Raw genomic sequence first — 25,260 nt, 5'->3', positions numbered from 1 at the left:
ATGTTTTCACACATCTGCCCAAATGAACAATGTTTAATGCAAGGAAGGTATCCATCTCAAGGTTAAAAAGATTTAGGACCTTTTGCAAAAGTTATGCTATTTTTCTTACTGTCCTCAATACAGCACACAGCTCCCACCTGTGAGGCTTTGTAGCGCTGTTACCTTGTCCACAGTCACATCAGAGCTCATACACAGGTTTGGAAGAGATATGTTGGTCAAGTTTAGCTATATGGGAGCGTTTCCTGCCTCGCATGACAGCCATAGATGAGCTTCAATCGTGCAACAGCTGGGTTTGTGCTGTGGCTGAGTGTGTTAATGTGCAAGAGGAGCTATGAAAGCTTTTGATCCTCTTCACAGTTGCAGCATTTGGCTTCTTTGTGAGGAGGCTTGAGCAAGTGCTGATGTGATTATTGTCTGGTTATTTTAAGATATTAAAATAATAATGTGCTTCTTACTGCAGGCGTGGCCATTCCTATGGTACCTCAGCCCTCAGTCACTCAAATGAGATGCTAGATGTCCCCATGGTATGTATATTCGTCTGTCTAGGAAGATGATACAGAGGTTTGCCTTCTTTCTGCTACACGCTTTATCGCTACAATGGAGGTTGCAAAGCCATGTGGGAAGGACTCCGGCATTCACTTGTCTTCACCTCTAACAAAGCCTCCGCGAAGTAGAAAAAGTGCATGGATTACAAGCCGGGAAAGCGGATTCACCACATGATGGACTTCCTATGTGCAAGCAAGAGAAGGCGAGGGTGAAAGCTGGAGACTTGAGAACCAACTGGCAAACAGTACCTGAAAGGAAAGCCAAAACAATCTCAGAAAAGCTCTTACGCTGGGAGAGTTCAAAACGAAGTACGATGTACTGGAAGCTGCTTACAGAGGACAGAAGAGAAGGTTAACCCAGAGAGGAAAGACTGAGAAGGATTGAGTCAGGTAAGACTATGCGCAGGCGCAACTCGAGAGTAAATGAACAGCATGGCGGTGGAGCAGATATTGCGCTATGCGCTACATTCAGAAGATACTTCCACCGGGACTGTGCACTTCATTACACCAGAGGAACCATGGCTTTGCTGAAACATAATAGGACAACACAACACTGAAAGCAACTGAGAGAGCGCAAATTTGAATGAAAATTATGTATAGGGCATATTTACAAGCACATTGAATAACGTAGGAATGAAACGTATATCGTAGTGTGAAGTTGACACTTATAGCATATAGATAACCGATATAATCCAAAGTAATATAGGAAATGTAACTGTATTCACTTTAGAACCTGTATTGGATTTAGAAGGCCGTATATGTAGTAGGCTGATGTAGAGATGATGTAGAAATGCATACGAAACGTAGAACGTGCAAGGTCGAATTCATGTACGAGTGTAACCTTTAAACGGAGAAGCAGCGAGAAATGAAACGTGAAGAAATGTGTAGAACTTGTATAAAACGATATAGAGAATGAGAATATAAAGTTATGCTTTACGTAGTTTATATTCAATGTATAATGTATTCACTTCTATGTAAAGGGATTGCTAAATACGAATATATAAATGTGTGTTAAAGGTTGTACTGTGTAGAAGGCTTTTTGTGAGAATGTTAGAAAGGTTTAGGTCATTTGTGATTCTAACCGGACTGGCCAAAGGTTAGCAGGAGCACAGTCCAATGTATATAATTTAGCGGACTTACAGGAGTCGTAAATAGCTTGATGTGGACGTGAGAGCCAAGAAGTCTAGCACTTGTTAGATTTAAGGTGACAACGCTGGACAAGGTTTATGGCCTGAACGTGATGAGAAGCGCTAAGAATTTGAAACTTGTTTTGAGAAGTCCATTCACAGGACCTAGAAGGGTCAACATCACAGTCGTAGTTTAAAGTTCTGTTGACGATGTTGACTTGTGCTCTGAAATGTCAATTATAAATTTGAAAGAAGTCACCAATAAGAAGATGAAGATGACCTCTAAAGAAGAAAGGTCAACTTAACGGACGGCGAAAGAGATGAAGCAATGGACGAAGCTAGAAGCTGACATCATCGGGGAAAGTCCGTGGTGGGCGTCAAGGGGCGTTCCACCCACACTGTGATTGTGTATTTTAGGGACAGCACCCCGGGGAGGAGGTAGCAATTGGAGATTAGGAACAGCAAGGGAATTGCTCAGAGAGAGAAGGACGAAGGGTAGATGACTTGAGCAGATGCGCTGAGAGAGATCAGAGCGCAAGAGAGCAGTAGGCCGAGGACCCTTAAGAAGAGCGGATGGGTAGGCAGAGAGGGTACTGCTTCTTAAACTTGAGTTACCTTTAGAGGCTAAGAGAGTTTGAACTTCTTTGGGAGTCAAACTGCTGACACCTTTTTAGGTTAGGAACTTGCGAAATAGGGATGTCACATAGCATAGAGTAGGGACAGATTTAACGTGATACTTTTCTCTTTCTGTAGATGACGCCAAGGAACCACTTCACATCGAAGCTTTAAATTGCTGATATCGGAATTGATTTTGTATTCTTTTGTATACTTTGATCCCGAGCGGATTGTAATTGCATCCAACTTTGATTTTTATATAAAACTTTTAAACTTTATCAGTTGTAAGTGGTTCTTCAGAGTGGCGTCCGTTAATGGGGTTAGTCTAACCTATGCGGGGGTTGTCTTTTACTCAATGACAGATACTATCGGTCCAAAATAGATGAATGAGATAAGTTATTAAATTGATCATAAATTGATATCAAAATCTCATTCCCCGCACAACAAAGCTGCTTAGGAAAAGTCTGTCAAAGTCCTCTTCTCTAACAGGACTCCCGAGACCAAATACCTTATTCCCACTAAAGGTGCGACACGGTCAAAAGAAAAATATTTGTTTTATAAATGTGTCTCCAAGTGCAACGCTGAGGAGTTCTTTGCTCCCACAAATCTCACTCAAGGAGTGAGATGATCAGAGCTCTTAGCCATGGCTGGCCTTGAAGGTCTCAGAATGCCCACAAACATGTTTGCGGGGATTAAACTCCTATCATTCCCTTTACAGCCTGGAAAGGGTCAGATTTTTACTCTAGCACAATGCAGGCTTAAATACCCTTCCCCAGGCATGAAGGGGAATGAATGAAAGACTCCCATGTCTGGAGGAAAATGTTTCTTCACAAGTGGAAATATTTTCACAGTGAAATGGAGAACTTGCTATAGAGGGAATTGATTAGTAACTTCACTGGCCTTTCCAGGGATCCACATGGAAACTCGTGCTTAGCTCAGCTTTTGTGCAGATTCCCGGAAGTGTTGGTAAATTCCCAAAAATGTAAATCGGGAGCGGAACCTAGGTGTAAATCTAGGAGTGTAAATGTACTACTTTAGTATGCACTGGCCTCTTAGAATGCAAGTCTTTGCTAAGCAGAGACCAACAGAATGAAGATGCAGGTTAACTCAGGAGCAAAAATCTGACATCACTCACTCCAAAAGCACCGAATAAGAGGTATTGCAAATCACACACAGCCGTTTCTTCTAGGTGCAGGGTGATAATTCCTGTAAAATGAGTAGTAATTGTAAGTGACATTTTAAGTAAGGTATCAACAGTACTTACAGTAATTCAATGGCTACTTGAATACTGGAGAATGCCTGTGATAGAGAAGTTTAGGAGAGACCTTCTTAGGGAAGAGGATGACTGGCGGCTACCAAAAAGCTGATAACCTGGACAAGGAGGCATCTCAAGTCACGACTCACTGAGCCAGAAACATGATTCTCTTCCTTACTAGCTCACACAGGCAGATGTCATGTGTTAAAACTGAATAGTTGGTGGTAGACTCAGATTCACTACAAATACCTAACTGCTGTCCAATTACAGACTTGGAGAAACTGACCAACATATATTTAGCCAAATCAGAAAGAACAAATTATATCCAACTCTCTTCTGCAACACTACCAGTCAGTCCAGCTATTTAACTGCAAAAAAGGGCCAGGAGATGGGACAGGGTACTACGATAAAGGGAGGACTGTCCTGTAGGGGTAACGTATGATAACGATGACCAGTCTTTAGCTTCACTTACCAAACACAATTACATTTGGAAAATCTACTATAGAATAAATAGGAAAACAGAGGTAAGGATGAAGAACGCATTAGTCACACACTGAAAGCTCATTCACAATTAAGAGGCCTATCATGCATCCAGGATCTGGAACAACTTCCCAGTATGCATCCGGACCACACCAACAATGCTCCAATTGAGAAAAGGGTTGAGGAGTCACCTCTTTATAGAAAAGTACATTATAATCCACTAACCATACTCAACCCAGCTCCATCTCCTTTTACTCGTTGACTTCATGTCCTTGACCTGATAGAGTGCTCTGCTGCCTTTTGAATTGGTTGCCATTATAGAAATACCATATACATACATAGATACAGACATATCACCACCAGGAGTGTAATACAACCCTGCAGCAACGAAGCGGACCCAACCGCTTCAGGTGGTCCTCAGTCAGGTAAAGGATAATGAATATCTGTGAGATAAGTGAGACTCGGGGGCCACTCCTTACTTTTTGTAGGAAGGCCCCAACATTTCGCATTACACCACTGATCCCAACCAATGGGTTGTGTCGGGTGAATCATCAGATGGTTTTCTGACCTTGCAGTGTTACTCCTTTAAAACATTACTAATAAATAAAGCATAATTACAGTACCCGGATACATAGAAACAACAGCTCCTTTTGGTACAACTCCTTTTGAAACAAACACTCCAGTTCCAGCAGAGACGAGAGTACTCGGGCCTTCCTCAATACTAAATCCTAGAGTCTCAAATAATATTTCCTCTGGATGGAGTCTGGGTTCCCTTTGACGACTAGATAAAGTTTCCTCAGGAAGAGCTAACAATTCTTCATATTTCAATTTAACTTCTTTCGATAGGAAGGAAACTAAGTCTCTTTGTCCATTAAAGTCATTTATGAACAACGATTGAAAGACTTTTAATAGTGTAGCCAAGACGTCTGCATCAGAAATGATCTTGTCTCTGGAAGCTTCTGACACGAACCGCATTGTCCTGCAAAAAAGGAGGGTATAATTAACATTAATACAGGCTAAACATATCATTTACACTACCTGAAGTCAGAATAAGAAGCCTTGGAGATCAACAATTAATCATAAAAAAAGACAACAGTAAGTATATTTGCGTAGGAGTACTTACAAAATCTGTATAAAAACTAACAAAGGGATTCTTCCCACTCTGCTGAGAACTGTACACATGTTCCCAATATCAAGACTATCAAGAAGCCCACCCTTGATCTAAAGGACATGAGTGGCAACTATGGTTCACAACTCTCCAACCTGGGCAAAACCTTTCAGAGTACAATTACACCCTCCTGTAGTACTTCCATTCGGACTTCCGGCCTCACTACAGCATAGAAAAAGCAATAATCTAAGTGGAGCATTTGCCCTTTACATCCTTGACATTAGCAATAACAAGCTGTCTATTGCTCTTAGATGTCAGGGAGCCCTTCTGTACCACTGACCGGCAGGAAATACAGTATGTGACCATCCTTCTCACAAACGTAATGTAGAATTGCAATGTGCTAGAGTGGCTCCACTCATTTCTCCCCAATTGATCCCAGATCTTTACATATCTGGAAGCCCGCCACGCTTATGTTTGTTCCTCAAGAATGTTCGCGTTTGGGCGCATGGACAAGATGTGTCCTCATGGAGATCCAATCAGGGGTCTCGGCCACGGGCCCTATAGACACAGAAAGGGGTAGACAACAGCCCATTAAAGGCGAAGTCCTCATCTTATTTCCAAGGTGGAGAGACCGGAAACCGACGATCGACTGTGGGCCCTGCCCGTGCACAGTGGAACTGAATCTGAAGGTATCAGGAGAGTGCTATTGATTCATGGTGGTTGCCCACCTGGATTCTGTGAAAGGAGAGCAGAAAAAATATACAGAGAAGGTTGACTGAGACTGGTTTGGCGGGGTCAAGTCTCATCCAACAGACTAATACCCTGACTGAAGACTTCTAGCAGCAAAGGCATTGCACTGCGACTTGGGCTCCGATTATCCATCTCAGCCTACTAGCAAAAAGACGAAACTGGAACCAAGGGGACGCACTTGAGCTGGACGCCGCCCTACACCTCTTGATACTGATTCCCTCTTCCACGTACCACTTCAGTTGTAGGCAAAAAGAAACAAAAAAAAAGGTAAGAAGACAAAAAAAAAAGCAAATCCAAAGTATCCAAGCGGGAGAGTCCCATGATGGTTGTGGGGGCAGTGAAGATGATAAAAGAAACCCAGCTGCTGCCATCCTAAAGATACTCGCATACAGTGCCGACTCTTCAGGCACTGCCCACATACATTGACCGCTACAAGAAAGTAAAGTGCCACTTCCAATCAGAGGGACCTGAAAAAGTGGGAATCCCTGACTGTAACCACAGCATGGAAACTAGCAAGCATAAGGAGACAAAAACACCATCTATAAAAGATAGGATGCAAGCCTCATTGCCTGGCCACTCGACTCACCCAGAAAAGGCAGGGCCACAATTTCACCCTCGATTTTATAGCGGCACAGTCACCGGCAACCAGAGGGGACATACAACTCATCATTTGGGAATTCAAGACCAAACCCTCTTCACTAATTCAAAATCTACTGAAATCGATCTGTAGCCTTGGCTGAAACCTGCAAAAAGAGTTGTGGCTGGACCAGGTTGAGACCTTCAGTGCGGAACAAGCTCACAAGCAAGAAATCCTCCGGAGCAAATGGGAGCACTAGAAGCAAAGAGCACCCTGATCCTCAATAAAATGGAGGAAGCAGAGATCTGGTCTTGGAGGAATATCATCAGGATTAGAGGAATCAACCCATACCTTTCTACCACCAATCTTGAACAGCATATCAAGGAGCTTTACCGAATATTCTCCCAGAAGTAGAAACTACGGAATTCATACTCAACTGTATACTTCACGTCTTCAACATTTATAAGATCTACTAAAAGCTGCCATGGGACGTGCTGACAAGAGTGCACCATAGACTGAAAGACTGAATCATGACAGGATCACAGGCAATAAGTATAGTTTCCTTTTAAGGGGACATCATATATTTCCAAGGACTTATACCGGGCAACCTAGGAAAGGCGCAGGATCTTGTGAATCCAAGGCTCGCCAACCGTTACGGGAGTAATAGAAAAAGAACAAGACCAAAGCGACCATCCACAGAGACAGAGATACAGGTACAGCAGCAGCAGAAGAATACTGATTCCCTGACCACCATCATTTTGTCTTTAATGTTTTGCATCAACATCATGCTTGACCTGAGAGCTTCAAATTACTCCAGCATCCAACCTTCCGGCCTATGCCTAGGGCTGGCAGCTCCAGTCTGTCCGGGGACTTGTTCCTTTAATGCTTTCCTGCAGAAATCAACCTGGGATCACTTTTGCCCACTTTTTCACATATCCTCTAGCTTTTGGATGCCTTCCAATTACAAGTAGATAGAATAAAAAGAGCTTTTCCCTATTTAAATAGGCTTTGGGATTCCCCCAGCCAGGGTCCCCCTGCCAAGTGGCCATGAATGCTGCCCCACAATCCTATGGACGTTCTTGAATGCCCCTATCAACCTGAATGTCAGGTCTCAAGCTCTCATTTTGTTAAATATTCGATATTGTTAACATATTGCTTACTGTTTATTTTATTGTTTTGCCCGGCACAGGGTGGGAAGATGGGGGGGGGGGGGGTCGTGTGGTATGGAGAACAGTGGAGAAACATGGGCAAGTCTTGTCTTGTGTTATCAGATGTATCATTAATTTTGGGGGAATGACAGTAATCTTTGAAGCCGAACTGAGAGATAGGTTTCGGAAACCTGGTAATAAATAGATATAGAATTTACAATGACTGACTGAAGTATGTTAAGAGATGAGCGACATTAAAGTGGCTACACAACAAGCAACAGGATATTCCTCTGCTGCAAGAGACACACTTGACACAGCAAGGCGAGCCCCGTTTGAAGTTAAGTTACCTGTATTTTTATGATACTTTGTCCCCTGTGAGGTTATGCTGGCGCTGCTGGTGTGCGAGTCTAGCCTCGGGAGGTTTACTTAAAGAGCCAAGTCGCCAGCTTCTTGCGGATTTCAAGAAGGGAGGAGGATCTGATGTGTTGTGGGAGGTTGCTCCAGGCTTGAGGTACGATGTATGAGAAGGCACAGACTCCTGATCTGCTTTTGAGTATGTGTGGAGTGTGTGCAAGTGAGAATCCTGCAGAGCGGAGGTATGGAGGAATGGTAGAATTGTACGCAGCTGTTCAAAGAGGCAGGGCCTGTGTGATGAAATGTTTTGTACGGGTGGAGAAAAGCTTGTGTATCGGGAGCCAGTGGAGTTCCCTTAGGTGAGGTGTGATGTGGACCCGGCATGGGAGATTGAAGAGTAGTCTGGCTGCTTCTTTCTGAATGATCTGGACTCTTTTTGTGTATTGGTTGTTTTTTCTGCGTATAGGGTATTCCCAAACTCAATCTACTGATGATGAGGGCTTGTGTGACAGTTTCCTAGCTTGGGTTGGTATCCACTTGAAGATCTTGAACATCTTCAGGGTGCTGAAACAGGAGGATAAAGCGGTGTTGACTTGAGTGGACATGTCCAGTTTGCAATCTATAATAATTCCAAGGTTTCTTGATTGTGCTGTGGGAGCTGATCTTAGATCTGTTGGCCACAGGTGGAGTCCCACAGCAAGGCGTCCTTCCTGAAAATCACCACTTTTGTCTTGTCCGTGTTCAGTTTAATGCAATTGGAATTCATACAGGTTACCACTTCGGTCATGCATGAAGTAAGCTTGTTCCTGGTGCTGGGTTTTTTGTCCAAGAAGGAATGTATCCATTGTGTGTCATCTGCATAGGGGACAATGTTGATATTATGACTTTGGATGATGTCTGCCAGTGGAGACATGTATATGTTGAAGATGGTTGGGCTGAGCGAGGAGCCCTTTGGGACTCCACAAATGAGTTCCTGTGCTTCTGAGGAGTATGGTGGAATGTTGACTGTTTGGGTTCCTCTGGTGAGAAACGTGCAGATCTAATGGAGGGCGTGTCTTTGAATGCCAGTGTCATGGAGTCGTCTGATAAGAATTCGATTGGATATGGTTTTGAAGGTTGCAGAGAGGTCTAGAAGGATGAGGGCTGCGGTCTCCCCGCTGTCGAGGATCATCCAAATGTAATTTGCTATGGGAGTGGTCTCAATGCTGTTGTTTGGTCTGAAGCTTGATTGTGGGGCATCGTGAATCTGGTTGTTGGCAAGGTGGTAAGAGAGGTAGTGTTAATGGCTTTCTTCAGGACCTTGGCTGGGTCTCGAAGGAGGAATACCAATTGGTAGTTTCCTAGTTTGGTCAGGTCGGCTAAGGGCTTCTTCAGGAGGGCCTTGATGGCTGCATGATTCCAGGATTCCGGACAGGTGGCCGTGTTGATGGAGGTTTTGAGGATGGAGGTGAGGCCTTGTTGATAGGGGTTGATACTTTGTCGAAGGTGTGATGGGGGTAAGGGTCCGACGGGGTCTCAAAGTGTATGATCTTCATGAATGCTGTGGTTTCCTCCATGTTGTTAGTGTCTCCTATGTCGTTCTTTCGCTGTCTTAGTTTGTCTAGAGCAGAGTTCTAGCAAGGTCCAAGTGATCTGGTTATGGGGAGAAGTTGCTGTATTTATCATTTATCACCCCAATCAATCAATCAATCAATCAATCAGAAACATTTGTAGAGTACGTTACTCACCTGTAGGGGTCTCAAGGCGCTGGGGGATGGGGGGAGTGCCGCTACTGCGCGAAGAGCCACGTCTTGAGGTGTTTCCTGAATGTGAGGTGGTCCTGGGTCAGACGTAGGTGGGCGGGGAGGGAGTTCCACGTCTTGGCCGCCAGGTAGGAGAATGATCTTCCTCTGGTGGTGGTTCTGCGGATCCGAGGGACGGTGGCGAGGGCGAGGCTGGCGGAGCAGAGTTTGCGTGTTGGAGTGTAGAATGTGAGGCGGTTGTTGAGGTATTCGGGACCTATGTCGTGGAGTGCTTTGTGTGCGTGGGTGAGGAGCCTGAACGTGATCCTTTTGTTGACGGGGAGCCAGTGCAGGTCTCTCAGGTGGGCTGATATGTGGCTGTGGCGGGGGATGTCGAGGATGAGTCGTGCGGATGCGTGTTGTATGCGTTGGAGTCTTTTCTGAAGTTTGACTGTGGTTCATGCGTATAGGGCGTTTCCGTAGTCTAGTCGGCTGGTGACAAGGGCCTGGGTGACCATCTTTCTAGTTCCGGTAGGATCCACCGGAAGATCTTGCGGAGCATGCGCAGGGTGTTAAAGCATGAGGATGAGATTGCGTTGACTTGCTTGGTCATCGTGAGAGAGGAGTCCAGGATGAATCCCAGGTTGCGTGCGTGGTCAGTGGGTGTCGGTGCGGTGCCCAGTGCTGTGGGCCACCAGGAGTCGTCCCAAGCGGATGGGGATGGTCCGAGGATGAGGACCTCCGTCTTGTCCGAGTTCAATTTCAGACGGCTGAGTTTCATCCATGCAGCGACGTTTTTCATTCCTTCCTGGAGGTTGAGCTTGGTGGAGGCTGGGTCTTTGGTGAGGGAGAGTATCAGCTGGGTGTCGTCGGCGTATGAGATGATGCTGAGGTTGTGTTTGGGTGTGATGGTGGCGAGGGGGCTCATGTAGATATTGAAGAGGGTTGGGCTGAGCGATGAGCCTTGGGGTATGCCGCAGATTATCTCGCTGGCCGCGGAGTGAAAGGGAGGGAGGAGGACTCTCTGGGTTCTGTCGGAGATGAACGAGGTGATCCAGTCCAGGGCTTTACCTTGGATCCCGGCGTTGTGGAGGTGGGATATTAGGGTGCGATGGCAGACTGTATGAAAGGCGGCTGAGAGGTCTAGGAGGATGAGGGCGGTTGTTTCCCCGTTGTCAAGTAGGATCCTGATGTCGTCGGTGGCTGCGATGAGGGCGGTCTCGGTGCTCTGGTTGGCTCGAAATCCGGACTGGGATGGGTCGAGGGATCCATTGGCCTCGAGGAATGCGGTCAGCTGTTTATTGACGATCTTCCCAATAACTTTTGCAGGGAAGGGAAGAAGAGAGATGGGGCGGAAGTTCTTGAGGTCTTTAGGGTCCGCTGTGGGTTTCTTCAGTAGGGCGTTGATCTCTGCGTGCTTCCAGCTCTCTGGGAAGGTGGCGGACGCGAGGGAGTTGTTTATGACGTTCCATAGGTTGGGAGCGATGATGGGGTCGGCTTTGTTAAAGATGTGGTGTATATGGTTTTGATCCTGCAGCAGAAAAATGTCAGAGAGGTCATCACAGAGTTCTTGAGTTGGAATGAGGCTGCTAGCGGCTGCTGCAGGTGACGTGAAATCCTTTACAATAGCAAAGATTTCTTTACTGCTGTTGGAGATGGTGTCAAGGAGTTCAGCTATAGCCTTCTTCTTGATTTCATGGATTTGCAGGCGATACCATCTTAGGGCGGATTCTAACACATCTTTTCCCACTTCCCCCTGGCTTGTTCTCCACCTCTGTTCTAGTTTGCAGTCGCTTTTGGTCATTCTGAGATCTTCAGTGTGCCAGCTGGCCTGTGCTCTTGTTTTTACTATGTAACTCCATTTGCAGGGGCAGTGCATCAACACAGGCGGTAATACATTTGTTGAAGTTGCTGATGCCGCATTCTAGGTAGCCTGCATGCTCCGGTTGGTTCTTGGGAAGGACGGAAACCCAATCCACCTCAGCTAAATTGCACAGCATGCTGGGCCCGTCGTGGTGGTTCTTCTGGTGATGGGTGATTATTGTGACCCTGACTATGGTGTGGTCTGTCAAGGTGATAGGCGTGGGTGTGTTAATCATGATTTTGCTGAATAACGTGAATACAGGGTCCAGGAAGTGTCCTGCAGCATGGGTGGAATCAGAGATGTGTTGGGTTAGCCCGAGGTTTTCAAGGCTGTCTAGGAGTATGGCTGAGTTCCATGTAGTCGGTTCCGGATTCTGTGGAGGCAGTGCATCCAAGGGTGTCCTTGAAGTTGCAGATTCCTCCCCTGCATCTGTGTTGGTGGTCTTGCCTGATGATCTTGTATCAAGCAGGGATTGCCTCAGCGATGTCTGATGTCAGTGCTGTAGTCAGCCACGTTTTCGTGAGGAATAGGAGGTCCGAGGGGTGGCATCCCACAGGTCCCAGATCTTCGTGGCATGTTTGCTGAGTTACCATATATCGGCATATGGGGAGCACGTCAGTGTTTGTTGGAAGGTGTTAAAGTGGATGAGGTGTTGGGTGCTGTTGGTGTGGTCTTAGTTGGTGTTGGAGCTGTGGGTGAAATGGTACAAGTAAAGCGGCAGGAGGTGCAGATTAAGGATCCCTCCGTATTGTGCGGGGCAACTGCAGGGCGTTATGTGGCAGCAGGGGTTGAGGGCATTTAGGAGTGCGGCAGAGTAATGGTGGGTCAGGGGAAGATCAGGGTTTCTGGTGCTGGGCGTGGACGGCCGCAGCTGGACTTGCCTCCGCATTCTCCTGCTGTGCTCCTTTTCTACCCTTTCTGCTCCCCTTCCCTTCTCCCCTCGCTCCTTGAGCCTCCCGCTTCTTTCTCCCTCTCCTGCTGGCGGCGCTTCTCCTTAGCCCTGCCCACAGGCAATTTTTTCATCAATATCATTCCCATGCACCAAACAAAACAGAGGGCACTGCAATATTGTGAATGAAAGACCTGACATTTTGATCAGATATCCTCATTCGGGATCAGTTGGGTAGAATGATGGGCATCAGAGGCAGTTTTCAAAACAACGAGCGAGCTTACTATCTTTTTCAACGTATGGACCCCATAAAGAGAAAATCACTTTCTATGAATGAATGAAAATTATTTGTAAAGCATTAACAGCTGCTTCCAGAGGAAGCATCCAGGTGCTAACACAGGCAGACATGAAAAAGACAACATTTGCACTCTCTGTAAAAAATACTCTAGGCTTCTCTAAACAAACAAGTTTTTAGATTTGATTTAAAGACAGATTCAGAAACTATGCCTCCGAAATGGTCAGGTAGGGAGTTCCAGGGAGTAGCAGCCTGAGAGGTAAAGGACCTCCCACTTGCTCTCGCCTTATGTATCCTAGGGACACACAGAAGATTTTGATTTGCCGAGAGAAGTGTTCTAAGAGGTATTTTTTTTATACGCGTGTGTATATTGAGTGGGACCCTTTTGTGTAAGGCCTTATAGGTAAACATTAAAGCCTTAAATGTAATTATTTGGTTGACTGGTAGCCATTGTAATAGTGCCAGGCCTTGTCGCACAGATTGCCTTTTGGGAATATTTAAAACAAGTCTTGCGGCTGCGTTGTGCACTCTTTGCAGCCCCTTTATCTGTTTTGTTGGTACCCCCAGATATAGTGCATGTGCATAATCCAGCCTGGATGGGATTAGGACATGAACTATATCTTTCTGCGGGGATACTGAAAGAAACTTTAATGTCTTTCTTAACGATATTAGTAGGGTAAAAAAGACTTCTGTAGTTGACTGTACCCGTGGTTGAAAAGATTGTTTAGTGTCCAGTTGCACCCCCAGATTCCTGGCTATTGATGTTGTTGTCAGTGAGTTCCCTAACGCTACTGGCCATAATTTCTGTATGTCCAATGGCGATACATTCCCAAAAACGAAAATCTCCCATTTATCTGAGCTGAATTGCAGGTTACTACTACATATCCAATTTGCTACAACCGAAAGACATCCCTGAAAGTTTGCAATTGTAGTGTCATTGAGCTGTTGGAATGCTAGCATCAACAGGGTGTCATCTGTGTAAGACACAATAATAAAACCTGACAGCATAACTTCTAAGGCCAGTGGAGACAGATATACATTGAACAGGATGGGACTGAGGGCCAATCCCTGTGGGACCCCACCTCTTATTTCTCTAAAACAAGGGGGTATATAATGGCAGAAACACTGCTTGTTATTTATTTGTTAAAAACATTTTATCCACTGACAAGTTCACTTTTTCCAATCTCTGCAATAGGCAATCGTTGGACACCATGTCAAATGCGGCCGATAGATCAAGTAAGACAAAGATAGTTTTAGCCCAAGTCTAGGGTACTCTTGATGTATTCTGCAACCTCGAAAAGTGCTGATTCTGTCCACAAATCCTGCACAGCCGCCAGATTGAGACATGCGAAAAATGCTGTTCTTTTCTATAGGACTGTTAATCTGAACATTTGCCGGAGTTTCCAACATTTTTCCCCATTGCAGGAAGTAATGAAATGGGTCTATAATTACTCAGAATTGATAAATTGGCATTAGTCTTTTTTCAACAGAGGTCGGACAAAAGAATTTATCAAAACTGTAGAAAATTTTGCTTAAGTGAAAAATGTAAAAATAATTGATCACGAGATTAAATGAGGATGCATCCTGATTAAAAATGTATGTATTGCAGACATCACTAGAGGACCCTGTTTTAAGCTTCAAATAGTCTGTTCTGATTCTTCAAATGATATTTTTTCAAAGGCCTCAAGGTCCAGTGAGGTCATTGGTGGAATCAGAATGTGATGCTCTTTGGGGGTGATTCTTCTTCCATCAAAACTAAATATTTTCCACTTTTTCATGAAAAAATACAGAGATTATCCACAAGAGCTTGTCCCTGTTTCCCCTCAAGATGCCTTCACATGTGAGCTGCGGATAATGGGATAGGATTTGAAAGCGGTTGTCAATGGCACCCTAATAGGATCCATTCCAAGGTAGGGCATTCATAGCACACTATAGATACTGTTAAAATCTCTTGGGCTCTTAGAGGTTTGGAGTCTACAGCACACAAATTATTATAAATTCTTCCCATAGGAGCATATAACTCATTTGATAATATATATATTTAGGTCTCGCCTGCGAAAAGCGCGAAGCGCGTTCTCGCTGCGAGAACTATAGTTGTCGGCTCAGCCGACAACGAGTGGAGACAAGAGATGGCCACACGAGCAGCATAGTCAATGGAAGAGACAAGAGATGGCCACGCGCGTGAGTCAGTCTCCAATTCAGACTCGGAGCTTGAGCCGGGACAGCCGATGTGCACGCTCATGGTGACGGCGTCTCGTGCGCTCCCACGGCGCTTTCAGTTTCGCTGCCGGTGGTCCAGAGAGCTCCATGTACCACGGCCGCGGCCATGAAGATCCCGGGGGGATCCATGAAAATGCAGCCCTCAGCCCCCAGAGCAGCGCCAGCGGTAAGCGGGCTTTGGGGGCTTCAGTTTGAAAACGATGACTCGAACCCCAGTGCCTCCCAGTGCTGCCCAGAGCGAGCCCTACACACACACGCCCCGGAGCAACGCCTTCGACATGCATGCTCTGGGGGCTTTATTTTTATTTGCAATATAGGGGCTTGTTGTAGCTTGCGCATGTCACTTTTCCCTCTTGTAATGCACCGTTTGCTACCTCTTTTATTTTGTTTGCTCAGGATTGTTACTTTCTCTTCCTATCAGGTAACTTTTGCTTATGTGATTTGTTCGCTTGTAATCTTCTTAACATTCAGTTCTGTTCCTATTGTCAAGCGCTCTGACACCCTGGGGTAAAGTTTGCGCTATATAAAAACGAATAAATAAAGAAATAAATAACTGCAGCGTAGCTCCATAATACCTTCATTCTTATACACATGCTGCCTATGAACAATGTGTTTTTTTGCAACATGGTCACATGCTATGTTTATTTATTTAATGCTTTCTAATACAGTGCAAGAGTTAAGGTTCACAAGAGACCTTCTTCACGGAACACTTTCAAAAACACTCTTGCTGGCACTATGTCTACTTTTTAATACAGCGTGCACCTTACCACGTGTTTTTAAACGTAGCGCCATAATACGTTCAGTCTTTTAAAGTATGCCGTCTTCCTATCACTCAAGCCGCTTTTAAACAGGGTTGTCGTCTAAAAGCTGGCGTCATACCATGCTATTTAGTTTTTTTGTTATTCACTAGGAGTGTTAAAAGCCTAAAAAAAATGGCGTTTAATTATTTCATGCTTTAGTTCAAAGCTGGCGACGTGCAAACATAATTTGCGCTTTGCCACAAGCTGCCTATAAACAACGTGTTTTTGTGCAAGCAAGCAGCATGCCACGTTTACTAATTTCATGCTTCCAAATACCCTGCAAGTGTTAAAAGGTTCACAAAAAACCTTCATCACAAAAACAATTCTGAAGCATTATTACTAGCACTATGTCTGCTTTTAAAAAAGGAGGGCGTACACCTTACCACGTGAGATCGTGTGCTTTAAGAGACTACCATTTAATGCGGTGATACCCTTTTACCTGTGTTTGGTACCTTTTGTAACATGCACTCGTCACTGTTCTTTTGTAACACACTTTTTGCTACCTCTTATATTTTGTTTGCTTTTAATACTTGCACAAGTGGCACCATTGCCTACGTAACGTACTGTATGTACAATAAACAGCAAATATTAAAATTGTATTAATCTTCATGCAATCAGCTTAAACACTTAGTCACGTACTGCATGGCAGTAAGCCTCACCACAATCAGCTTCAGATGCACTTTGTCACATACTGCCTTGTGTTAAGCTTCATGCTAATGTCATTCAAATACAATAGGAGCCCCTTGCCTAATTTCACCACAATGACTTTGCAAACCCGCATTTAAGCATTTATTTGCGATGTTTACATTGACTTTTGCAAATGTGTTTTGCAGAAAATAGATAAGCTGCAGACGCCTTTAGTTTGCTGCTTTTGATGACACATGATGACGACGGTGGGGATGACGCGTGGGCAAAGGTGGTTTTAGTTCTGTGCAGCGTAGGGGTAGGAGTTCTTTTCACAAGTTCCACTCTCTACAGTCAACTCCTTCCACGTGCCCACCTATCTTAGACTTCGCACTTAACAGCCTAGTGCTGGCCCACCTCCTTCGGCTATTATTAGCGCCATACCAACTCTGTCCCGTCCGTACGCACACCACTATCTAGTAATAATCTTTACACTGTATAGAAAACATCTAACACACTTAATTAACAGCCCACAAACCCCCCACGTGCATCCAGATAAACTCGTAAAGTCAGCTCCGTCATGCAGCTTTGCAATGTCTTTGCCCGTGTACAGCACATAATCTCTTGCCTCTCAAACAGCATTGCTATTCTGGCCACAAAAGCTTTGCGTTTGCATTACATACGTCTGCTATTGTTCACTCTGAATACTCACACTATTAATTATTAACTACGTAATGAATGCACTTTTCACCATCTTTACCGTGTGCTCAAAGAAACGTTCTCATGCATCCAAGAACTCTGAAGTACCTGTATTTATCTGTTAACATTGCAAAAAGTATGAATGACACAAACTAGCTCGTAAAGTGTCTTCTTTCCCAAAAGTAACTCCACAGTCCAATTCTTAATCAGCATTTCATCAGTAACAAAACTTCAAAAGCAAAATCACACCCTTCCTCCCATTACTTAACAAAACAGCATATACAGCAACACAAACATGTCTCTCGTGCTTCCTTGCTACTGCACTTTTGCCATAAAGTACACCTCCAGCTTACAGCAACTTTGTTCTAACGCTACGTCATCTTCAACAATGCCTCTCCCCCCCCCCCTCCCTCCCCTGCCATCCTTTCTTTTCATTGCCCCTCGAACTCCAGGACACCTTGCTCAAAACTTTCTTCTGTAGTGCATTAAATGCTTTTGTCACCTCTACAACACTCCATCTGAAACATACACTTCTAACTACAAGCATGAACACCGTCTCTACTTTTACAGCATCTTGCGCTCCTCAGCAACAGCCCCATATCCGTAGCATTCACCAATCAATCAATCAATCAATCAATCAAAGCATTTATATAGCGCACTACTCACCCAGAGGGTCTCAAGGCGCTAGGGGAGGGGGATCCGCTACTGCTCGAACAGCCAGGTCTTGAGTAGCTTCCTGAAGGCGAGGTGGTCCTGGGTCAGGCGGAGGTGGGTCGGGAGGGAGTTCCATGTCTTGGCGGCGAGGTAGGAGAAGGACCGTCCCCCTGTGGTGGCTCTTCGGATGCGGGGGACAGCGGCGAGGGCGTGGCCGGTCGATCGAAGCTGGCGTTTGGGAGCTTAGAAGTTGAGGCGGCTGTTGAGGTATCCTGGACCTCGGTTGTGTAGGGCTTTGTGTGCATGGGTGAGGAGACGGAAGGTGATTCTCTTGTTGACCGGGAGCCAGTGCAGGTCTCTCAGGTGTCCGGAGATGTGGCTGTGATGGGGGATGTCCAGGAGGAGTCGTGCTGAGGCGTTCTGGATCCGCTGGAGTCTCTTCTGGAGTTTGGCGGTGGTTCTGGCGTAGAGGGAGTTGCCGTAGTCCAGCCGGCTGGTGACGAGGGCCTGGGTGACCGTCTTCCTGGTCTCGGAGGGGATCCACCGGAAGATCTTACGTAGCATGCGCAGGATGTTGAAGCATGACGAGGAGATGGCGTTGACTTGTCTGGTCATGGAGAGGGAGGAGTCCAGGATGAAGCCCAGGTTGCGTGCGTGGTCTGTTAGTTTGGGTGCGCTGCCTAGGGCGGGGGGCCACCAGGAGTTGTCCCAGGCGGTGGGTGAGGATCCCAGGATGAGGACTTCCATCTTGTCCGAGTTCAGTTTCAGGTGGCTGTTCTTCATCCATTCGGCTACCTCTTTCATCCCTTCGTGAAGGTTGGCTCTGGCGGTGGCGGGGTCGTTGGTGAGGGAGAGGATCAGCTGGGTGTCGTCGGTGTAGGAGATGATGTTGAGGTTGTGCTGGTGTGCGATGTCTGCGAGGGGGCTCATGTAGACGTTGAAGAGGGTTGGACTGAGCGAGGAGCCTTGAAGAACGCTGCAGATGACTTTGGTGGCTTCAGATCTGAACCAAGCAGCTAAGACTTCCCAAAACATCTGTCTTTTATCATATCGCTCAGCATGACCCTCTCTAGCAAACTCCAGCAATACTCTCTTCCTGCATGTCTAGCAAGCCTGACACTACTCGCAAACTTTTATAGCTGCTTCGCATCACCGCCTGCCCCCTTTCATGTCCTTCAGCCACCAACACCAAATGCACACTAGCACCAACTCGCCTAATAAAACAGCACACCTTCTAATTCTACTCTCCCTGGCCACTATCTCTACATGCCCTTCTTTATTTCTCTTTCTATCTTGTTCACGACAACTGCCTGCACAGCAACTGTGCCAACAACTCACATTGAAAAAAACAGTAAGACAAGCTTATTATGCCTCAGTTATTGCATTACAAAGGCGACAGGTGTCACATTTACAAAATGTTAAACTATTGCCAAACTAAATGACGAAACTATTCACTTTGCTAGTTTCTAAACCAACACATACTAAAAAATGTGTCATTTACAATACCAATAGCTCAAACTTTCCTAATACGAGACCTATTGCATTGCAAATGCTTGTTTTTCTGGCTAACAGGCAGGCTTTTTAATTAACGTTAAACAGAGAGACTGAGACTTGCATTTTATCAAACTACTCATTATGTCCTGTGCCTTGGTCTCCCTGTCCCCAGGCTACTGACATTGATTATATAGTTTAAATGAGATCGCATTTAGGGATATCACTTTTAGGCACAAAATAGCTGACACTATCCACCATTATTTTTAAAAGAATGAAACAGTAGAATTCACACCTTGGACTGCTTGGAACTCTGAGTAGATGGTTTAAGGAATGAGCTGATTTCTCATACATTCACTTTCCAGAGACTCACAAAGGAGAAGAAGCGAAAACTAGAAGCTAGATCCTGGACCAAGAACACCAACAGAAGGTAGATTTCCAAACAAGTACATTCCAGTCAGTCCCTGTTCAAGGCGCAAGGGGAACTGAAGCACCTCTTAATTAGGGAAAAATCAAAAAAGCGCTCTACACTAGCCTAAAGTATTACTTGAAGGGAGGCAAGGCAGACAGCATTTCATCATCAAACTGAATGCCCTGCAAACGTCAAATTATATACAAAAACTACACATCACTGTTGATTTCAACACATTTGTATCGTGGGCGGGATCGAGAAACACAGGCATAGGACACCTGTCTAAGGCAATAAAATCTTCCAGCTTTGGACGCTGATGTCCTACGCGATTAGAAGTACCTATAACCCTTTATAAGCTTGTATGGCCATTCAGGAGATCGTTTGGAAAAAGGTTTGGGTTGGACTGCTTGCCCATGTCATTCTATAATGGAGTAGACTGGCTCGGCCATGGAACAGCCAGATTAACAGCATCAAGATAAACTTCTTCCCTTGTATGCTGTATGTAACACAGACCCTTCCCTAGCATGAACTAGGCAGATATTGAAGGAGATTCGATCCCGCCTACTGCTCTTTATAAGAGAGGGTAAGCCTCCTACGATCGCTAAAGCAACTCCCTTTAGAAGAAGAAGAAAGGAGGCTTCGATCTCCCTGGTATCTCACAATACATAATGGCATCCCAGACTTGACTACCACTTGAATTGATGAGACCAGTAAGGACAAACCCCTGCCTCTTTAAATAAGATGCTCTCTACACACCCCATGCAGCAACTTCTTTGGCTCCCTCCTATACATCACAGCCCATGCAAAAATACCCTCCCACATACTAACATCATATTACTAGATTATTGGAAGGGCCTTGTTCTAAGCGGTTGCGTCACCATCTCTACTATTGCATAGTGACCCCTTTTTGGGCCTCCTTTTTTCATTTTCTTTGGGACTTACTTGTTGGTAATCTTGAACTCTATCCAGTATCCAAATACAAGAGGGTGAGGCTAGAGAGGCCCGTCTTTCAATTTGTTCAAAGTTCAGGATTTTATGCACATAGGAGGGTACTATCAGAAACCCAAAGAGAAGGTATAGAATAACGCTAGATTTATATGGACCTGACAAATTGATTCTCTGTAGGAGATATTAGTAAAAATACTTTCTTTCCCTATTATGTTCAGGTATTGGAGGTTTCTACTCGAGGTTTTAATCCAGCTTTTATTTATTTATTTATTTATTTTTTGATATTTGTAAAGCGCATACAATGGCCCTTGGGTGTCTCGGCGCTGAGTATCTGAACTGTTTACCCTGAAAGAACTGAGCATGATTTATTGATTAAACAGCCAGGTCTTAAGTTGTTTACGAAAAGACCAAAGACCAAAGACCATAAGGATGGACTGGCTTTAATCACTTGTGGCAGAGTGTTCCACAACTTAGGGGCTGATACCAGGGATCCTCTGTCACCCCATGAGACCGTTTTTGTACGAGGTATCACAAGATCACCTGAGCAAGAAGAACGTAGTGTTCTGAACGGACAGTAAGGAATCAGATTGCGGATGAGATGTGCTGGTCCTTGATTATGCAAGGCCTTGTACACAATGCACAGAGTCTTGAACTTTATCCTGTTTTTAATGGATAGCCAATGCAGCTCTTTGATGGTATTAGAGGCAGAGTGATGTTTGGGAATATTTCCCAAAAGCCTTGCAGCTGAATTTTGTATTATTTGCAGTTTGTTCAAGACTCCTTTCTGTGCGTTGAGGAACAAAGCATTGCAATAATCCAAAGTGGACAGCACAAGGGAGGTGACCAAAGTTTTACCGGCTTTATCAGGTAGAAAAGGGAGAATTTTTTTAATCAGCTTCAGTTTGAAAAAGGCTGAGGAGGTAATCTGGTTAGCATGTGGGTGAAACGTAAGGCGGTCATCAAAGATGACACCCAGATTCCTCACTTTGCTAACAGGCTCGGGGGGGGGAGCCTAAGGAGGAAGGCCACCAATTGGATGACCACTCAGGTGTTAGTGGTCCGAAGATGACTACCTCCGTTTTATCGGAGTTTAGCTTTAAACAATTGGAGGCCATCCAACTCCCTATTGCTACCATGCCTGATTTAAGGTCACTTGCTACTTTATGGCCATTGTTCTTGATGGCTAGAACCAACTGGGTGTCATCTGCGTAGGAAGTAAGGCTCATCCCATAAGCCCGAATGACATTGGCTAAGCCCGACACATAGATGTTAAAAAGTGTCGGACTTAGGGATGAGCCTTGAGGTACTCCACATGGCAGCGACATGGTGGACGAGTGCCATATGCCATCCTTTATCGTGATCACTGTTCAGGGAACATGTAAAAGAGGTCAAATCCCCTTTTTGCAAGTGAAAGGGGGAACAGTTGAGGTTTCCACCTCTAATGGGCTATTTACCTAGGTGCACTTTGAATTTTATTGCAGATTTGGGAGCGACTGAAGGGCATATTGGTAGTACCATTCCCATATCAGGGTGATTCCTATCAACACTGGGCGGAAGCTGCTTTATGATTGCACTGAGGTATGTTCTTTATCATGCAGTTAGGAGACTCCTGACAAGTAGTTTATTTATTGTCTGGTCAGTCTTTGTTGGGTGTCCTATTATATACTCACCTCTTGTTGTTCATAAATGTAGGGTTGATTAATATGTACCATCATTTCCTTTAATGGATATATTTATTTAGTAGAGGCCAAGTTTGTCTCTAGCTTACTATATTATGGACCTCGTATATATGTATATAGAGGGGTAATGAGTTGTATAATAAGGACAGCTCTTGATTCACCTTTTTTTATTGGCAACCCTGCTGGCATGCTTGTAATTTGGAATATGTATAATTATTTGAGCTGTATCACCAGGATATAAATGTTTTTTAGAGTGTACCAATATTAAATGTGTAACAGTGATGTTTATGTTTTTTATATTGTAATATATAGTGTACAAACTGTGGCTGGGAGATATCGTTTTCCTGAAGAAGGTGGCAGTGAAATTGTATGGTCCACTGAAACGCGTCGATGCCCTGCTGTTTTTTAGGACGCTAGATCTTTGGGACATTTGTGAGTCAAAGAGATATTGAAGTGTCAATACTAATCAAATGATCCAATACAGGCTAGTGTTTTTTAATGACAATATTTTGTCTGATCTGTTCTTGCACTTTGTTGTCTCTTATTGTACTTTTTTATGAAGTAGAATTGTTGTACTTAGATGTAATGAACTGTGATGTTCTATGTTTTTTCTCTATCCGTAAGGATTTTTAATCTCAAGCCTGTATTTCAAAGTGTGTACATTTGACTTATGTATTCTATATGATATTCACAGTTTTGCGTAAACAAAACACTGTTTTTTAATAAATTGACTTATTTTAGTGATACTGAATATTATTTTTGGATCTGACCTTTATATTTTTGTGATAATGGGTGTATGGTGAGTGATTGATTGAGCTAACCAAGGAGGAGTTTATTTGACCTTTGTCATATTGGTGCCCCACCTCCTCTGTGTTTAAAGGGCCACTCTCTCGTTTTTCCGAGATGTCTTCTCAAAAAGTGACAACGTTCCTTTCTGTGATGGGACTTAGAAACGTTTTTTAACTTTTTGATTTCTAGACTTTCATAAGGACGAATCCACTTGTTGTATCCAACAAAAGGATCTATTATGGTCAGCCTCATATCGCGCCTAGGTACTGGTCTACTGCTTCCACAGACTATCACTGGTGCTTTGTGATTTTTGGCTCTGGTTTCAGTTACATTTTTAACAATTCATAAATCCAGATTCCCTTATTGGATTTTTGGTGTTTTGGTCTTATTTTACCCATAAAATGTTTCTCTTTATTTATAAATTTGTGTTGGAGTTTTATTCTATTTTGTGAAACTTTTTCCACTGTGTATGCATTGCTTAAATACTTAACACATTGAACACTTTGTGTTCTGTTACCAGGAATTGAGCATAGGTCAATTTGGAATTTGTGTTAATCCTAGCAGGTGGCAACATTATCCTTTGAGGTGGCCACTTGTCTAACCTAAATAATCCACTTTCCTACACTCCCTAACAGTTTATCCTGACTTTACGCCACATTTGTTTTTCTTCTTTACGATGTGGAGGAGGGTGGACAGAGTCTTATCAACACATATCCTTATTGTTTTATGTTGAATAAGCAAATACTAACTTGTTCCCTATCAGAAACTCCTATATCTGCTCCAGTCATGACTTGAAGTTAAAAAATAAATCTGGCTGGATGTCTTAGGAATATTTCACATTTTACCATCTCATTGTTATTACATGACAGTCTTGGTTGATCACCCTACTCGATAGGTGGAAGTGAGGTTCGTAAATGAGATTTCCACCTCTGCTGTGATCGATTACCTATGTGAAATCTTTATTCAGGAAGGGATCTCAGTTTGTGTAATCACTGATAAGGGTGTGCTACAGTCATGCGTGAATGTTTAGAAAAGAGGGGTGTAAAGCACATTAGGACAACTTTGTATCAACCCCAGAGTCACAGTATGGTTTAACACTTCAATATAGTCTTGGTTGATTGTGTTCAGAGAGATGTAAGAATGTAGAGAAATGTTGAGGAGGCTATACTGAATAACCACTCATGTTTCAACAGGTTGATCACCTTCTGAATTATTGACAGTCAGCAAAGCTTCTTTGGGTCAGTTTCCAAATTGGTTGTTTGTTTTAAAACCATGAGCTGTTTCTTTGCATGATGCCCGAGTGGAGGGTAAATGTAGGAATGATATGAAATGTTTAGGTCATGAGTCGACAATGTCAGAGTGCTACAAATTGCAGTTGGAGACAGTGTTAACAAGCATTTGCAATGCAATAGGGCTCGCATTAGTAAAGATAGAGGTATTAGTATTGTAAATGAACATTTTTTTTATATAGGTTTTTGTTTTGAAAATAGCGAAATTAATAACTTTGTAATTTACAATGCCAATAGTGTTAACTTTTGCAAACGTGACACCTATAGCATTTGTAATGCAATATGTGTTGTATTTACATGACTTAGATGTATTAATATTAAAAATAACAATGGGTTGTATTTTTTTCAATATTTAATACTTAAATAAAAGTTATTGTAATTTATAATGGCAATAGCTTAAAACTTTTGCAAATAACTTTTTGGAAGGTTATGTTTAGTGTATTTTATTGTGATGAAAATACAAGAACAGAAGTGAAATATTAACTTTTTTGTGACATTTGTAATAAAGTTTGAAACATTGAGAGAACATATTTGAATCAGTTGTTGTTGAATGGTTGTCAGATTGATGCTGTGGTGGCTCTGAATGATGTGGCGGTGACGAGTGATGCTGTGGCGTTCAGTGATGCTCTGGTAGCGCATAGTGATGTTGTGGTGCCCTTAGTGATGCTGTGGTGATGCGATGGATAGTGAGGGCGATAGATAGATAGAGGGAGGGCGAAAGATAGATAGAGGGAGGGCGAGAGATAGAGGCAGGGCAAGAGGGCGAGGGATGGAGTGTGGGCGAGGGATGGAGTGTGGGGCGGGGGAGGGATGGAGTGTGGGGCGGGGGAGGGATGGAGTGTGGGGCGGGGGAGGGATGGAGTGTGGGGCGGGGGAGGGATGGAGTGTGGGGCGGGGGAGGGATGGAGTGTGGGGCGGGGGAGGGAT

At 44.2% G+C, this 25,260-nt stretch overlaps 1 protein-coding gene across 1 annotated transcript in view; it reads right to left on the bottom strand.

Moving 5' to 3' along the window:
• The window catches only part of SETD9 (SET domain containing 9), a 109,308-nt gene that overhangs the window by 61,071 nt on the left and 22,977 nt on the right, over positions 1–25,260 (bottom strand). Inside the window, exon 2 of the mRNA XM_086960651.1 lies at positions 4,646–5,001. Coding sequence (XP_086816777.1) covers positions 4,646–5,001 — 356 coding nt within the window. The remainder of the gene's footprint in view (positions 1–4,645; positions 5,002–25,260) is intronic.

This window comes from Lissotriton vulgaris, chromosome 3_1, assembly GCF_964263255.1.
Source record: "Lissotriton vulgaris chromosome 3_1, aLisVul1.2, whole genome shotgun sequence".
NCBI lineage: Eukaryota > Metazoa > Chordata > Amphibia > Caudata > Salamandridae > Lissotriton > Lissotriton vulgaris.
The sequence above is the reverse complement of the archived record's forward strand: the minus strand, read 5'-3'. Positions and strand labels throughout refer to the sequence as shown.